Genomic DNA, 16,723 nt, shown 5'->3' on the forward strand with positions numbered 1-16,723 from the left:
ATCCCTCCCAGCTCCGTGCCTGCGTGCTCTGGGCAAGGTGCCTGCGAGGCTCCCCGGGGCTGGGGGCTGCGCTGCGGGCAGGGACGGGGACAAGGGGGGGGCACCGCCTGTGCCAGGGGGACCCCAGCAGCCCGTCCCTGTCCCCATCCCACCAGCACCGAGGGCTGCAGGAAGCAGGGAGCAGTGCAGCCGGTGCCCGCTTTGTCCCCCCCGTGCTGCCACCCCCACCGTTGTGCCCCCATTTGCCCCCCTCCAGCTCGCAGCTCTGAGCCAGCAGCCTCGGCTCCACCAGCCACTCTGCGCCTCGTGCTATGCCTTTTATTTTCTCCCGAGCAGCACTCGGACGCGTTTTTCAGCGCTCCTGCAGCACCGGGCACAGCCCCACGGGCAGGAGCAGGGAAAGCTGGCGAGGAAGCAGCACGGGGCGGCACCGACCTCCCCCAGGGGGCTGCCAGGACGCGACCCCAACCCGGGGATCAGCTCCTGCCTGCGGGGCCAGAGGGTGCTGCTGCTCCCGAGGGGCTGCCCTGCAGCACGGCTGGGGCTAGAGGAGGGGATGAAGCCCCCCCCAAGGCCAGCTGCGGGCTCAGCACCCTCCGTGCGCCGCTGCTCGCTTCGGCCAGCGTGCGCCTGGGCTCTCCCCAACCCTGCCCCTCCAGGGGAGCTCCGGGGGGGTTTGCTGCACCCCCTGCACGCGGGGCTGAGCTGTCCGTGTGCGTTTGGGGAGAGGAGATGGTGCCGGGCTCCTGTCAGCACCCAGGGTGTCCTCACCGCATCCCCGTGGGAGGCCACGGCTGCCCCCGGTGCCACCACCTCCGCGGGCGCACCTCCTAGGACATGCTGCAGTTGGAGGGCTTCGAGCCGTGCGCCTGCGAGGGGAAGGAGCACGGGTGAGGAAGGCAGGACCGGAGTCTTCCTCCAGCCTGCAAGGGGCACGGGCAGAGCTCGAGCCCCCCGCCCTGGAGCAGAACCTGGAGGGTTTGAGGATGGGGGTATCCCAGGATGGGCCCCGCTCACCTGCCGCTGCAGCTGCTGGTATTCGGCTTCGCTTGCCGACAGCGCCTGTGCCAGTGCCAGGTCCTCCTCCTCCTGCGTGCTGGGGGGGCAGAGGCGCAGCGTGGGCCTCGTGCCCCCCCCGGGGCAGCAGCAGGCGGCGTGCCCCAGGACTCGCCGTGCTCATCGCCGACCGGCGGTCACAAGCGCATCTCCGCCCCCCGGCACCCGTGGCACAGAGCTCAGCTCAGCAACAGCTCTGGACTCATCCCTGTGTCCCCCCCCCAGGCCACGCAGGGTCATTGTCACCCCCCCAGCCCCATTGTCACCCCCCCAGCCCCGTGACTCGGGTCCAGCACCGCGTGTCCCCGGCCGTACCTGGGCGGCTGCGCCGAGCCCCGCGCTGACTCCGCCAGGGACAGCTCCAGAGCGCGCTGCAGCGCTTCCTCCTCGCTCTGAAACAAAACCCAGTCCGTCAGCAGGAACCTCCCCCCGAAAAAAAAAAAAACACCCCAAAACACCCCAAAAACCCAGCCAGCCCACTCACCAGGCCGTTCTGCAGCACGGCAGCCGGCGGGGAGGTGCTGGGGGCCTGGGACGCGGCCGCTCTGCCCCTGTAGACGGGGGAGAAGCTGGGTCAGCGCCGGCACGAGCGGGCACGGGGAGCGGGGAGCCGGCACCGAGCGGGGTTGCCACCAAACCTACCTGGCCGAGGGGCTGTCTGCGGGCCGGGCAGCTCCACTGCTTGCTGTGCTCGCTGCTTTGGAGGAGGACGCCTGAGCCCTAGCGAGCGCGGCGTGCCTAGGACAGACGGCGGGTCCGTGAGCGAGCGCCCCGCCACCGCGGGGCACCCCTGGGTGCTGAGCACCCATGGCGAGGATGCTGGGTGGGTGATACCCCCTCCCCGGCATCCTCTTCCTCCCAGCCAGCCCTGGAGGTTGGTGTTTAGCTCTGGGATGTGCAGCAGTCCCAGAGAAGGGCCCAGGGGCAGGAGGAACTTGGTTTCTCGCCCGTCACCCCGTTGTCCCCGCGCCCTCACCCAGCTTTGGAGAGCGAGTGGCCGGCCCCGCTGCAGTCGTGGTCCAGGGGGTGCCGGTGCTTCAGGCAGTAGTTCTTGTGGCACTGCTCGCAGATCACCTTCATCATCTCCTTCTGCTTGCAGCCGGGCTTCAAGCACTTGTTGGTGAAGATCTGCGAGCGGCGGCGGCGGCGCTGAGGGGGGGCTGCCCCTCGGTGCCGCTTTTTGGGGTCTGTGGGGCGCGTCTCCCGCTAGGAGCTTTCCTCAGACGCTTTTTTAGGGTGCACTCCCACACCCACCCTGCCCTTCCTCCGGCCCCGCGTTGCCCCCTAAGAGCTCCCCCAGCCCCGAATTCACCCCACGAAGCCCTATGGGGGGGGAATTCTCCTGCCCCGGCGCTCCCACCTTGCGCTGGCGCTGCGCGGGGTCGGCCTTGCAGTGGCGGTCGATGTGCTCGCCCACCAGCACGTCGGGCATCTCCCCGCGCCTCACGGGCACCGGCGTGTTGCAGAGCGGGCACACGGGGACCTGAACGTCCTGCGGGCGGGGCGAGAAAGGCGTCGGGGGCACGAAGCTTTGGGTAGGTGGGTGGCCACATCCCACCAGCTCATCCCAGGAGGGTGCCGGGCACAGCCCCGCAACCCTCTCCGGGTGTCCTTCTGGTTGTTTTTTTTTGGGGGGGGGGGGTCAGGGAATGAAGGTCGCCCCCTCCTTTTTGCGCTCACCTTCTTGTAGGCGGAGGTGCAGGCGTGCTGGGCGTAGGCGACGTGGTCGGTGCAGAAGATTTGCTGGCAGGCGTCGCACTTGAGGGGCAGGAAATCTGGGGCGGGGGGCGAGGGACGGGGACGCTCAGCTGGCACCGCGCCCCCCCCCCTACCGCGGCTCCGCTGCGCTTCTCCCTCCCCCAGCCCCGTGTCCCCCTCCCCCTTTTCCCATCCCCTCCACCCTTTCCCATCCCCTCCATCCTCACCCAGGCGCTGGCAGGGGGCCCACGAGCAGTGCTCCCCCAGCTCCGGGAACTCCATGGCGGCCCCGAGCCGTTTCCGTGCCGGCGTCACTCGGGGCGGGGACGCGCCCGGCGCCACCCCCGCGCGGTCACGGGGCGGCCCCACGGGGTCCCTGCCTCCTGCCCGCGGTCATCCTACACCCACCCCACCGGGATGCCGCAGGGGGCACCCCCTTACACCCCCCTATAACCCCCCAGACCCCGCCGGGGGGGGGTCCTGCCCAGGCTGGGGGGCGCGGTGCCGGGTATCCCCAACCCATCCCCAACCCGCAGCCGGAGGGGGTTTGCGCCACGGGGAGGGCTTCTTCTTGCTTTAAATATTGTGGGGTTCCCCCTTTTCGCCTTCTCATCCCCCTCCCCTGTCTCTGCAGCCCCCCCAGTTCATCCCACCCAGCTCCCGGCTCTCTTCGAGGCGTTTCTGAGCCTGCAGGTGCGGTGCCAAGGGAGCAAGAAAGGGTTGGGGAGGTAAAAGGGGAGCTTGGGCAGGGGTCTGGGCCAGGGGGGACGCACGAGAAGAGGGGCGGCGGCAGGAAGAAACTGCAGCAACGGAACGGGGCCAGGAGCGAATTTCATTGATTGCCAAAAAAAAAAAAAAAATAACAACAAAAAACCAACCAACCAAACTCCACAGCCACCCACCCGGTAACACAACTCCGATCCGACGGGGAAAAAACAGCGATCGCCCGACACCGTGCTCCAGCAGCGATGTGAAAGGTGCCAGCGGGGTGCAGGAGGGGTTTCTGCTTCACAGCGCCCAGCTGCTTCTGGCCCCTGGCCCCCGAGAGCCGTGTCCGACGGTGCTCCCCCTCCCTGCCTCCCTCCCCCCCCCAAAAACTGAACCAACGGGAGTTAAAATTATTTACACTTTCAGCCATTTAAAAACCCAATCAAATAAAAGATTGCATATGTCCTACGGGGGATCTGGGTGTTAGCAGCAGCTACAGCTAGCTCGGTACTCGGCGTGCAAAAACGAAAAGACAAAACAGAAGACAGACCAAAATACTGCACCATTACTAGGAAGCGTTGGCTGGGGTTGGTGTTTCCATCGTGGCGTAAGGCTTCTAGGAGCCGGCTCCCCCCCTGGCTGCGGGGCAGGGGTGGCTCCCGCTCAGCCAGCGCAGGGGCCGGGCTCTAGAAGGATGGGAAGGATTCGTTATTCCAGACACAGCACATTAACACTGACGCGTTTCCAGCCCGGTCAACACAAAACACCGAAAACCCGCTGCGCGTTGGCCACGTGAGCTCTTCCTTCTTTCCAGTGACGACGGAGATAAAGGGGACGCGTGAAGGAGACCTAAGACGTAGACGCTGCTGGCATCGCTGCCTCCTCCTCGTCTCCTTGCTTTGGCAGCTCAGCGGGTGCAGGAGAGGGGGAAGCCGGAGCCGGAGCAGCAGGAGACTCTTCAGCTTCCTGCTCCTCCCCAAGCCCCAGCTCCACATCCATTTGCTCCAGCTCCCTCTGATCCAGCAGCTCAAAGTCTTCCGCTTCCTCCTCCTCCTCCGGTGAAGCTGCGGTCTCCGTCTCCACCGCTTCGCTCTCCGACAGCTGCGCTTGGAAGCTCAGTTTCTCTTCGGGCTCAGTGGGGAGGAACTCGGAGAGGGAGGGCCCCTCGCTGGCCTCCGAGGAGCGCAGCAGGGCAGAGAGGGTGTTCTGCACCGCCGTGGTAATGGCAGTGGTGACGATCTCCTCGCTCAGCGTGTCGATGCAGATGCCCAGGCCCGGCGCAGGGACAGTCTCGGGCTCCCCGCCGCCTCCTGCCGCTTGCCCGCTCCCGTTGAAGTGCGTATTTACAAAATGCAGAGGAGACGCGAGGCGAAGGATGGAGAGCTCAGAGTCCGCAGCCTCCTTCTCTGCCGAGTCCAGCTCACGGGCAGCGTGGGCAAGCTCGGGACCCAGAGGCACACCGAATGCATCTTCATCGCTCTGTGGTCCCAGATCTCTGGAATGATATTCTTCCACGGAGGGAAACTCTGCCAGGTCCTTGGAAAACGACTCCTCTGGCTCGCTGTGCAGACTCTGCTGATCCAGGTCTGGAAGGCAGCGGCATTAGGATCAGCATTAAGGCACGGGTCACCTTGCCTTGACCCAGAGCACTGACATTGCCCATCTACCTTCTCCCTGCTGACACGCTAGGGCTTGCTTTTGAGCCTTCTTCCCAGCAGGAAGGCGTCTGCAGTTATTCCCTGCTCCTAGTGGCACAACTCACCTGCAGCCTTCTCTTTTTTTTCCCATCTATGTGCTCTGTGCCCAGAGAAGACCAGCTTCCCCAGCTCACGCTCCGCACCCAGAGCACTCCACTAAAACCCGTGGGCTCAGGGAAATCCCCCTGCAAACAGCTGGGTTCTCTCCCTGTCCTCCCATTCAGAGGAGCAGCTGTTGTGGGACAGGACACCCAGGGGAAGGGAGGCAGCAAAATGTCCCATCATGTACCTTCAGAAACATCCGTCAGCTGTGGGGTGGTAGCCCTTGAGACAGAAAAGCCCCCGCTCTCCAGGATGGAAGCCTCCTCGTCAGAGAGCTCAGAATCTGTGATCGACAGTGCCAGGGCAGTTTTCTTCACATCCACCTGCATGGGATGAAAGAGGAAGAAGTTCCTGGATGTCTGACTCCACGCAGAGCTTCCAGGCAGGTTTTTTTTTTTTTTTTTTGGCTTTTGCTGGAGAGAGACTGTGCAGGGACAGGATGATAGCAGGAGGGATCTGGGCAAAGTGCTCACTGCATTGCCAGCAAAGGTTAGCCTTAAATCACCGGCTTTCCTGCAATAATTCATTGCCTGAAGCTTTGCTGGCTCTCCGTGAAGAGCATGAAAGAGCCAGAACAAGATGGGATCATCCTGCAGGAGTATCAGAAAGCTTGAATCCTTCTCATGCCAACGCCGAAGAGCAAAATCCCCCTTCCCTCTTACTTTCACACTAGGCCCAAAGAAGTCTGCCACATGTAGCAGTGGCTCAAGTATCTGCATCATTTTGGTAGCCAGTTTCTCACCTCACAGCCCCAGCTCCAAGCCCAGAACTCCTGCAAAGGCAGGCACTGGGCCCATGGCTGTGGTGCACGCACAGAAGGGTCCCCCCCGAGTCTGAGCTGAGAGCAGGGGACTGCGTAGGAGACTCTGGCACTGCTCGTCTTCTTTTTCTCGTGGTGAGCAGAAGGGCAGCCTCCTGCACATGACACAGGGCAGCTGGTTTCTTCAGACTTCTGTCTTCTCTGAGCATGAAGCACGAGCATCAAGGCAACTCAGCAGGTGCCTGGCGCATTGCTCCCCCCATCCTGCCTCACCAGCCCCGTGATTCTCAACGCCCCGAGTGGAAACAGTGCCCTTCATCAGAGCATCCCTTCTCCCTCGGGATTCTTCAAAGGGATTTCTTGCTCTGCTCTTTAGCAGTGTGGCTGCAGTCGCACCACGCCCTGGTCCTCAAGCTACGACAGCCCAGAGAGGAGGGGCTGGTTCCTGCATAGCTCTGCTGTGCTCTTACCACTGGGGAGAAGCCCGAGAGCTCTGCCTCGCTCTCACTCTCCGTCTCTGCCGTTGGCTCATCACCTGCTGCAGGCTCACTCTTCCCTTGGCGCTCTACGAGGAAAAGAAGAAAGGCTTGCCAGGAGGCTGAAAGAATTTTCTGCACATCGCTCATCCGCTACTCCTCTGTAAAACCACGCAGGTTTCCCAGAATCTAAGAGTTCCTAGAAAAAATCACAATCTGCTGCTCTCGCCTGCTGTTCCCAGGACAACAGGCACTTACCCGCCCAGCTACTCTCCCCCAGACCCTCAGGTTTCAGCCTGTTTTCCCCTGCTTTGTCACAGCCTTTTGACACAAACTGTAGTCAAACACGCTCTCCCCTTGGCCCTCTGCTCGGGCTCCACCTTGGGAGCACAGGGCCAGCAGGAGTCAGAGGGAAGGTGAGTCCTTACTCTTCTTCTCGTGCTTGTGGTGCAGCGTCTCTGCCTTCATACTGTAGTCCAGTTTCATCAGGACAGGCTCCAATCGCGTGTACATCCTCTGGATCAGCTCGTGATAGACCACCAACGGCCAGAGAAGAATGCTGAGCACTGCAAACACAGGAGGCAGGGAGTGGGAAACAGACCGAGCACAACGCAGCAAATTCACGGGGCGCCAGCAACCCTGCATCGAGGGACGGGCAGTCGAAAGGGATCTGCTCTCCATCTGACTGCCTAAAATCCTCACCCTTGGCTGTTCTTACTCGTTCCAAAGCAGCTTAATTAGACAGGTTTTCTTAACCAATCGATTTTGTTGAGGTGAAGCACAAGCCCTCCACTTCAGCCACTGTGTCGCAGCCCAAACGTGCAACAAAGGCCCAGAAACAGGGCGTTTACAACTAAAAATCATTGAAACCTTTAGAAAAGGAGCCAGCACAGAGCTCAAATCTAAATGCGCTAGCAGCAGAGCACCTGAGCCATCTTCACACTTAGCAGGGAATGATAATGCAGGTAAAAAAAGCCCTAATTGCTAACCATGCAGTTTCTTTAATAACTCAATCTGGATTTGCCCACTCTAGGAAATGAGAGACTGCAGCTTTCTGCTCCTCTGGGACCTTAGCAGCACAGCCCCACGGGTAGAAGAGGAAAGCAACGTTTTAATGGTGCTCCCTCTCCTGCCTTTGCAGTTGTACTGCACGCACACACCTCAAGGGAGACTTCCCAGAGCTCCCTGCTCGTATTGATTTGTCATCTAGCACAGATGCCCCCAGGAAAACCACACGAGTGTTTCTACCGGTGAATCAACAGCACGGCTGGGTCACGTTTCAGCTTAAGTCACAAGGGAGAGCTGCTTATACTCACAGATGATGTAGGAGATCATGATGCCTGGAACATAGTGTCCAACCACAGCCAGAATCAGGCAGCCCGAACAGACGCTCATGCAGAACTGAAGGAAGAGAGGAACAAAGAGAAGTGACAAGAGGCAGAGAGACATCTAGGCAGCCAGCGCAGGAAACCCAGCTGGAGCAAAGAGAGGGATGCTCCTCACAAAGTCAGCACGCCCGCCCTCCCCTCAGCAGTTAAAACTGTTTGTTTTCTTGCCCAGCCTTGCAGCGAGTACATGCAAACACTGGGCTGGTCGTCACAACTCAGACGGGTCGGCTGGGTTAAGCTGTAAGCGTTAGAGGTTCAAGCACAGAAGGACCAAGGTAACCCCAGACCCCAGTAAAATGATTCAAAACTTTATTGGGCGCTCCTTTCTGAACTAAATGGTGTTCCTCGAGGCTGGGATGGGATATCACCAACGGGCATTTTAGAGTACATCTCCTCTGCAGAGTTTCAGCATTTTCAGCAAAGCCCACCCTGTCCTGACAGAGGCAGAAAGCTGTTACAGTCACCAGACGACGTGCCGCTGCTATGCAATAAAATATGCAATAAAAAAATGCAATAATGCTGGGAAAAGCAGCAACAAAACCCACACTCCCACCAGGCCTGGCTCTTCCTCCTCTGGAAGAAGTGGAAGTCTAACGGTGCAGCCCTGCCAGCTCGTCCTGCACTCTCCTGGGGATGGGGAGAAGGGAGAACAGGCACCCTGCACGCCGGGGTAGGGGTTAAGATCCTGCCTGGATCCAGCAATAAGGAGGTTTGTTTCTAACGGAGAGGCCCTACAAAAGCTAGGGCCCTCTAAGGGCTTTGCTCCCTGTGGTCGTAGTCCCCTGCCAGCTGTTGCAGGGACGGCGTTTTAACAGCAGAGACAAAAACCCACTCCTGGCGCACCGCACCCCAGTAAGCTCGACATAATCCTCATGGCTCATCCATCCTATTTCTGGGCTAAGGTAACTCTTGTCTACAAACCTGTTCCAAACAACACGTCACAGCCACCAGAGCTCATGACGAGTTTCCGTGCACTCAGGAGCACTGCTGCACGTGGGCTTGGCTAGCTACAACCTGCCAAATAGGTGGGAGCAGCCTAAAGGGTCGAGTGGAGCCTACGAGAGGGGCAGAGCCTGGAGAAGGAGCCCCTTTCTTCTTCCTACTCCCAATCTAAGAGCTTTCTCTGCATGCTAAGGAATAAAAATACCTATAGTTAGCCATTCACAGAAGGCACCGAGTTCTGCTCCAGTTTACAAACACTGGGAGCCAACTACTCATTATTTAAGCTTCCCGTGGCACAGAGTCTGAAAGGAAGGAACAGCAAACGTTAAGCAGGGATAGCAACCGTAAAAACAGTGATTTGACATTCCTCCACCTCCTAGGCAACGGAAAGAACAGCCCCTGCACAGAAGAGTAGGTATCTCCAGCTTACCTTGGCAGGATTTTGCCTCTTGTACTGTAGCAGTTCCTGCAGGTACAGCCTGAAGGTGACCCAGCTCTCTGCCAGGCAGTGGCACAGCTCAGGGACACTGAGCAGGTGAGGCTGTGCCCCTGAAGTCACCCCCTCGCTAGAGACAGACAAGAGCAAGAAGACAACCTTTGAACACGGGCTGCTTGGTGCGGGGGTACAGCTGCGCGGGGAAGTGGAGATCCCTGCCCCAGGCTTGGCCACACTGACTGCATCTGCAGCTGAAGGCTGGAGGACGCTTGATTTGTAGACGTGTTTTGCTTTTTAACCAGGAAGGGAGCCAGGAGGCAGCTGAGCCAAGCAGCAGACACCGTGCCACAGCATTCCCGTGCCCCAGGCCCAAGATGCACGGCAGGTTTTGCTCTGAGCCACACAGACAGAAGTGCTGGAGGTGGCACCGGTTACGTGGCCGTCTCTGGCACCACTTCGAGGGGAGGGAAGTGCAGTGCTCAGACCTGTAACCACGGCCAAGCACGGGCTGCAAGCTCCGCTGCCACAGGCAGCGCTTAGAGCCTGCAAAAGTCAGCCTCAGGGATCTCCTCCGCTCTGGAGGATTCTTAAAATAGCCCAGGATAGATCCAGGAAAGAAACCCGAGAGGTCCTAACATCAGCAGCACCTGAGCTTTATTGCTGCTTCACCAGCATTAACTTTCCCCTGAGTCTCCAACTGTGGCTCCGGAGCTGCTAAACAGTTTAGGAGAAACCACTACCAGGGTTTCACAGGAGCCATGCAGTCTCCTGACAAGAGCAAAGGGGGCAGGTGAGATCACCACGCTGAGTTAAGGCATCTCCACTCTCCCCTTCCACCAAGGGAGCACGTCGCTGAGCTTACCTGTCCCCTCCTGGCTCCTCCGATGGCTGTGCTGTAGGGAGAACAGAGATCGGTCAGCCAAGTGAGAAATAAAACCTGACATTTTTACCACTCGAGCAGAGCACAGCTGGAAACACATCGCCTTCAGCCAGGGACGCACCCTGGGGACCTTCTCCGTGCTCTCAAGCAAGCAGGAATCGCCGGCTTGGAGTCTGCACCGCGCAGGCTTCACTCAAGCCTGAAGCCCCACACGTTTGGGCATCCCCTTGGGATGCGGAGCCACCCCTGAAGACAATCGCAGCTGCCCAGCCCTTGTCATTCCCCCAGGACTGCCGGCACCGTCCCTGAGCTGGGCAGCATGTCAGCTCCCTCCCCGGAGCTCCATGTGGAGCTGCGTTCCCCTCTGCCCAGCCCACAGTCCCTGGCAGGATGCGGCGTCCAAATGCCAGAGATCTCCCTGCTGCCTCTGCCCTTTCCCGTGGAATTAAGCACCAAATAGCAGCCTCATGCATAATTAGCTAATTTTAGGGCTCTTTTGTCTCCTGACAGCCCTCCGTGCCAGCAAGGCATGGATATAACTACCCTGCTAAGCCTGGGTAAGAAAGCTTCTCCCATTTCCCTCTGCACCCAACCCAGAGCTGAAGGGAGGAGCGGTGCTTCAGTGGCAGAGGCCACACGCAATCATGCTCTGCTTTTAGATGTACAGGGGAAAAAAAAAATCCCAAATATTTCTATGACAGCTGGGACTCTCAGCCTGGCTGCCCACGGATGTGGGTGTCCTGCGGAGTGGTGCCTGAGGATGTACAGGGCCCGGAGTCCTTCCAGCAGCAGAATCTTTATGAGGATGCCCACAGCGAGGCCTCGGTGATGTCGTGAAGGCTTCTCAAGGTCTACACAACAAGGGCTTAAAAACGCCACGCGAGCAAAAAGGGGTTTGGAGCCTCCCTGGAGCCATCAGAGGGCGAGAACAGCAGCGGCTTCCCCAAGGAAAGCGGCCCCGTCACCATTTTCCCAAGGCAGGGGACGCCGGGCCAAGTATGTCAGCCTCCTCCGAGCGCCGCAGGCACTGCAGCAGAGCAGTGGAGCGGGAGGCCATCCGCAGAGGGGAGGAGGCAGTTCTTTGAGAGCGTGACCCAGATTTCCAGTAATCGGGCCTGACAAGAGGAGCCAAGCGCTCCCAGCCGCTCCCCTGCCCGCTGGGCGCATCAGGACCTCAGGCTCACGTGAGAAAAGGGCGTCAGGGATGCAGCTGCACCCCCCCCGGGGCACTCGCTTCCCTCTCACAAGCGCCGCTGTTGTGGGAATCTAAAGCTGCTTACTGGCAGCGCGCAGCAACCCGGCTGTATCTCATAGCCTCGTCTTTTAGCTGGGATAAAGCACCAAAGAAATCACTTTTGGCCTCGGCCCAGCTGGGGCTGCTGGCCACGCTGGTTGTACCAGCTCCTGGTTGTACCGGACGAGGTGCGGGGACGCTGGCTGCTCCCTGCTGGGTGCCACAGAGCTCCTCTCCTCTCCTCTGCCTGCCTGCTTTAGTCCGAGCCATCCAAAATATGCCAGCAGAGGGAGCGAAACGGTTCTCGACCGCTTCCGAAGGCTTCCGAGAGACTTTTGGGAGCTGCAGAGCGTTTCAGCGGGCCGCAGTGCTCACGTGATTTCGCCTCCCTGGCAAAACGCAGCCTGTCATTAAAGCCAGCAGCATCCTCCTTCCTGCAAGAGCGTGACCTGCCCGGCTCAGCACACCGGGGCCTTGCACCAGCCGGAGGAAAGCTCCAACCACCGTAAAGCCAGAGCCGAAACCTCGCTGGCAGCGCTTCGCACCGGGCTGTGGATTAATGCAAACCGCTTGACACACTCCAGACCCCGCTGGGAGAGAGCAGTCAGCCACGCAGGAGTCGCAGCCACACGGTGGTACTGACAAATCCTCGCTGATGGATGGATTCCTTGGCCCTCACAGGTTTCCAACGCTTCCCCAGGCAGCATTCTTCATCCATGTGTATGCTTCAGCTAGAAGGCAGGGGCCCTTTTTAAGGAGTAGCAGCGTTCAGCTGCAACGCAGCCATCGCCGGAGCTCTGCAGCACTAAACTCTCCCTGAACCACGGCTGCTGAACGACAAGGCTGTGAGAGCCAGCCCTGCTTGGTTGCTATCCCAGGAGAAAACAGGAGGCGCTTCCCGAGTCCCTGAACAGTATTTAGGAAATCTCGTGACTACATATGGAGAAAACACCCTGCATTCCAGCTGGAAACACGCAGTCCTGTCCGACAGGACCTGTAAAGGTTGTGCGTCTCAGTGCCATTAGCGTGCCCCCGCTCACAAAGCGTGAGTAAGTGGCAAATAAATGCTGAGGTTTTAGCATTCCTTCAGAAGCGATGTTATAAGCAGTCACCCGAGACACGCAGACCTGCCACAAGCTGAGGTTTGTGTATATACGTGCCAGTTCTCCAAGGTGTGGTGCTGACCTACTTCCAAAATGCTCCTGGAAAGGCTTTCAGGAAGCACCGAGGAGGAAAGCCACAACGCTACAGCCCTGCTGCAGCGGGCGGCGCACAAAAACCCCTAAGTATTTAGCGGGGTCAGCTCCTGAGGCCCCTCAGGAACGCGGAGCACTGCTCCTTCCTTGTGGAGGCTGGGGAAACGGGCTCAAATCTGGGGACTCTGTCAAATCTGCGGCTGTGAGCTCACCAGGTACACCAGAAAACTGTCCCCGGTCTTTGCTTCCAGCAGCTGGGAAGCAGCAAGGAGCCAGAAGGGAGTGAAACGCAGGGAAGAGCAGCACTGAGTGCGTTCAGCAGGCCGTGCGCTGCCTTCTTACAGAGCCGGTGTCACAGGAACTGCTGGTGGAACCCCCGGCTTTGTGCCTTGCTTTTGTTTCTGTGCCTTTGATGTTTTTGTTTTGTTGTTGTTTCCATTCCTCGCTGCTCCGTATCACACAAACGGATTTCAGTGCGGATTTCCTATTCCCTCTGTGACAGCACAACTTTCACAGGCCTGGTGCTTTCTGGAGTGCTTCTACCCCTTACCTGCCTCAATAACACCATTCTCTGCTGGACACCAAGCCTTTGCATTTCTGGCCACGTTTCAAGCGAGATGTTTTGGGTTGGCTTTAAACCATTCCCTTAAAAAAACAATGTGAATAAGCAGGAAATTAAATTGGCCATTCCAGTTTGGCTGCCTGGTTACCTCAACCGCACAAAGCAAACAGTATTGAGACGACAGCTGAAACGTATCTAATCTTATCAGGGCTTCTGTGAAAGCACCCTTTAAGTCAGTACCCCTCTAGGTCAAATAAAGGGCACCTTACAAACACGCGTATAGAGGGGCTTTCATTCAGAAACCCTCCCCGGAGCAGAGGGCTGAGGATGGAGGGCCCCAAGCTGCCTTTGAACAGCAGCCGTAGGCAGGTCTGAGTCCAGTTGTTGAAAAAGAAACTCTGGTGAAGGAGGCACTCGAAGCAGACAGCGGCCTGCCATGCCTGTCAGCGCTGTGAGACCGCTCCTCTCGTTGCTTTTGTGCCCGATGTTGGCAAAGAGCCTTGGATAAAAGGGGGAGATAAGCCCGAGAGGGGCTGCCCTGACCTCACCGCCCGCTCTGCTACCTGCCGCCAGGGCTCTCAGCTGCTCTGCCTCTTCCAGGGCGCGAGCCCACGCTGCACTCAGCTAGCACCGGCGGAATTCAACCCCCTGTTTCCTTCCCTCGGCTCAGGGCTGAAATGCTCGCGCCCTGTGCCACCTGCGGGAGAGGAAGGATGCAGCAGAAACACCGCATCATCCCTGCCTGAAGCCTGGGCACCCTGAGTCACGCTCACCAGGAACTGTGAGCAATTCTTTCCGTCCTCAAGGACCCGGCACGCTGCTTCCCACAGGCAAAGGCTTGCCCAGGGGGTGCCTGCTGGTGCTTTGACACAAACAGGCAAGAGGCAGCAGCGCCAAAGCCTGCGGTTGCAGCAGGATTGGGGCTCTAGGAGAGGTGGCTGTGGCCACGTGAACCGTGAACCGTGTCGCTAGCTCCAGCGCTACCCACCTGAGAAGTCAAACAGGAACCTGGGCTTCCACCTCTCCAGCAAGAGGACGCCGAGGAGCGACATGCTGAGGAGAAAGAGGGGTCTCAGGGAGGTGGAGGAAAACAACCTGGAAATCAAAGGAGAAATGGTTAGTGGGGAGGGGGAAGCGAGCAGATCCGGCAGAGCAGACGCATCCGACGGCCACGGAGCGACGCAGCGAGCGCTGCAGGCACCCCCCCGCCCCCGGGCGCTGTCAAATGGCGCCTTTGCCCACGAGCAGACAGCCGCCTGCCAGCCCCCAGCGCTCTCCTCCCCTGCCGCCGAGCTCCTCCTCCGGTTGTAAAACACGGCCAAGGCTCCGTAGTACGAGTGCCTCCCAAATCCTCAAGGTGGAGGCTGCAGATAACGGCAGCACGAAGCGCCGGGGCAGGCCCTGAGGCTGAGAATCGGCCTCTCCTCTGCAAATTCGCGGCCTGCTTCCCCTCGCCAGGCCCAGCACCACCCAAACAGCACCCAAACAGCCCCTGCACCTGCTCTTTCCTCACGAGCCTCTCGCTGTTTATCCGGAGCCCAGCACTTAGCAGGCTTAGCCGCTCACTTGACTCTATCGTAAAACCTCTCACGGCCCTCAGCAACACGTTGGCTCGAGCCAAGCGCACAGAGCACTCGCGCAGCCGCGCGATCCCATCACCCAGGAGCTAATCTCCCCAATTTATGATATGTCCAGGACATCTAACTTCATAAACTCAGCGGCGGAGGTCCCAGGTGGCCATCAGCATTCCCCCTTTTCTCCAAGGGGGATGCCTTCGCCCTCTGCCCAGCACCAAGAGCCCCTCTCTGGGAAGGAAGGGCAGCTCCACTGCTTCACCTTCCCCTTCTCCAACCAGCACACGTCTGAAAACAACACCAAAAACACCCAGAACTGGAGAGCACGGGGGTGCAGGGCTGTGCTCCACAAGGCACAGCCAGCTGCAGGGGGCTCCGGGCCACCGAGGACACCCACACGCCGTGACCCGAACGGCAAAGGTTTCATCCTTTCTCATGGGACAGCAGCTCCGGGAGAATTTCCTCCTGTTCCTCTGTTTATGGGTTTCAGATGAAGGATACTGGCCGAATCCTCCATGGGACTGGAAATAATTCCTCCCCAGCCACAATTTTCAAACCTCTGTCCTCCGTCAATTATTCTGGGCGCTCCGAATTTCTCCCCCAAACCCTTTAGCCACCGCTGTTCGCATCATCTCCCCCTCCTGACAGCTTCGAAGCCTCCGCTCCCTTCCAGCCTCCTGGTTCAGCACCAGAAAACCGCAGGGAGGAGGGGGCAGAGCAGAAGCAGCCCCTTCCTCACAGCCCTCCAGCTCCTTCCCTGGCCTGTTTCCACGGGGGGGTCCCCGTCCTCCCCCCTCCGCAGCCTCCATCCGACAGGGTGGATGGACAACACCGACCGAAGCCCCATTTGGGGGCGAAACGAAGCCAAAAGAAAGGATTCATTTTTTAAAATAAAGAGCAAATCGAAGCAGAAACAGGCCCCTGGGGGTATCCAGGGATGCTTTGGGGGTACCAGGGGTGCACCGGGGGTGGCAGGGGGAGTCCTGGGGGTAACTGGGGGGGTCTCAGGGGGGTGCTGGAGATATCTGGGGGTGCCCCAGGGGCATTGGGGGTGGTCTCAGGGGGTCCTGGGGGTATCCAGGGCTCCCCCAGGGAGTATTGGGGGGGTCCTGGAGATGTCTGGGGGCGCCCAAGAGGTATTGGAGGGGTCCCAGGGGGTCCTGGGGATATCTGGGGGTGCCCCACAGGTACTTGGGGGGGTACCAGGGGGTCCTGGGGCTATCCAGGGGTGCCCCAGGGGTACTGGGGGGAGTCCTAGGGGGTCCTGGGGGTAACTGGGGGGATCTCGGGGGGGGTCTTGGGGATATCCGGGGGTACCCCGGGGGGTATTGGGGGGGTCCTGGAGGTATCTGGGGGCTCCCTGGGGGTACTGGGGGGGGTCTCAGGGGGTCCTAGGGGTGTCCCGGGGATGCCCCGGGGGGCACTGGGGGGATCCTGGGGATATCCAGGGGCTCCCCCGGGATATTGGGGGGGGTCTCAGGGGGTCCTGAGGATATCCGGGGGGGGTCCCGGGGATATCCAGGGGTATCGGGGGGGGGGTCCCGGGGGTGCCTTGGGGCTACCTGGGGGTGTCCGGGGGCGACCTGGGGGGGGGTCTCGGGGGTAACCGGAGGCGTCCCGGCGGTAACCATGGGAGCCCCGGGGGTGCCCTGAGGATTCCCGGGGGTGTCCCGGTGCCTCCCGGTGCCCCCCCCATCTCACCAGAGGCCCCCTCCGAGCGCGGCGGCGCTGAGCAGGCTGTGCAGGGGCCTCTCCCACACCAGCAGCCGCTGCGCCGCCGCCAGCGCCGCCTCCCAGCCCCGCAGCCGCTGCCGCAGCGCCGCCGCCAAGCGCTCCACGGCCGCCTCTTCCTCCTCTTCCTCCTCCTCCTCCTCCTCTTCCTCCTCTTCTCCCTCAGCCACCGCTGCCGCTGCCGCCGCCGCCTCCTGCCCTTCGTCAGCCCGGGCGCTCGCCATGGCGGCGGGCGGCGGGAGCGGGCGGCGCCGCCTCAGCGGGACCGGCGGCCGCGGGCGCC

At 60.2% G+C, this 16,723-nt stretch overlaps 2 protein-coding genes across 2 annotated transcripts; both read right to left on the minus strand.

Annotated features, from left to right (window-relative positions):
* Nucleotides 1–619: 619 nt before the first annotated feature.
* ZFAND2B (zinc finger AN1-type containing 2B) lies at nucleotides 620–3,051 on the minus strand. Its single transcript, XM_032190341.1, has 9 exons — nucleotides 2,982–3,051; nucleotides 2,737–2,831; nucleotides 2,417–2,548; nucleotides 2,033–2,184; nucleotides 1,699–1,794; nucleotides 1,541–1,607; nucleotides 1,372–1,448; nucleotides 1,018–1,096; nucleotides 620–869 (listed from the first exon to the last, which is right to left on the minus strand). Exons 1-9 carry the CDS (start codon nucleotides 3,034–3,036, stop codon nucleotides 831–833), a joined length of 792 nt encoding a protein of 263 aa, XP_032046232.1. The 5' UTR covers nucleotides 3,037–3,051; the 3' UTR covers nucleotides 620–830.
* An 810-nt stretch (nucleotides 3,052–3,861) lies between these two features.
* Nucleotides 3,862–16,701, minus strand: RETREG2 (reticulophagy regulator family member 2). Its single transcript, XM_032190276.1, has 9 exons — nucleotides 16,411–16,701; nucleotides 14,124–14,230; nucleotides 10,126–10,156; nucleotides 9,258–9,393; nucleotides 7,814–7,898; nucleotides 6,926–7,063; nucleotides 6,492–6,586; nucleotides 5,449–5,584; nucleotides 3,862–5,048 (listed from the first exon to the last, which is right to left on the minus strand). The coding sequence occupies exons 1-9, from the start codon at nucleotides 16,662–16,664 to the stop codon at nucleotides 4,312–4,314; spliced, it is 1,719 nt and encodes a 572-aa protein (XP_032046167.1). The 5' UTR covers nucleotides 16,665–16,701; the 3' UTR covers nucleotides 3,862–4,311.
* Between the last annotated feature and the right edge of the window lie 22 nt (nucleotides 16,702–16,723).

The sequence above is a fragment of the Aythya fuligula genome, chromosome 6 (assembly GCF_009819795.1).
Source record: "Aythya fuligula isolate bAytFul2 chromosome 6, bAytFul2.pri, whole genome shotgun sequence".
NCBI lineage: Eukaryota > Metazoa > Chordata > Aves > Anseriformes > Anatidae > Aythya > Aythya fuligula.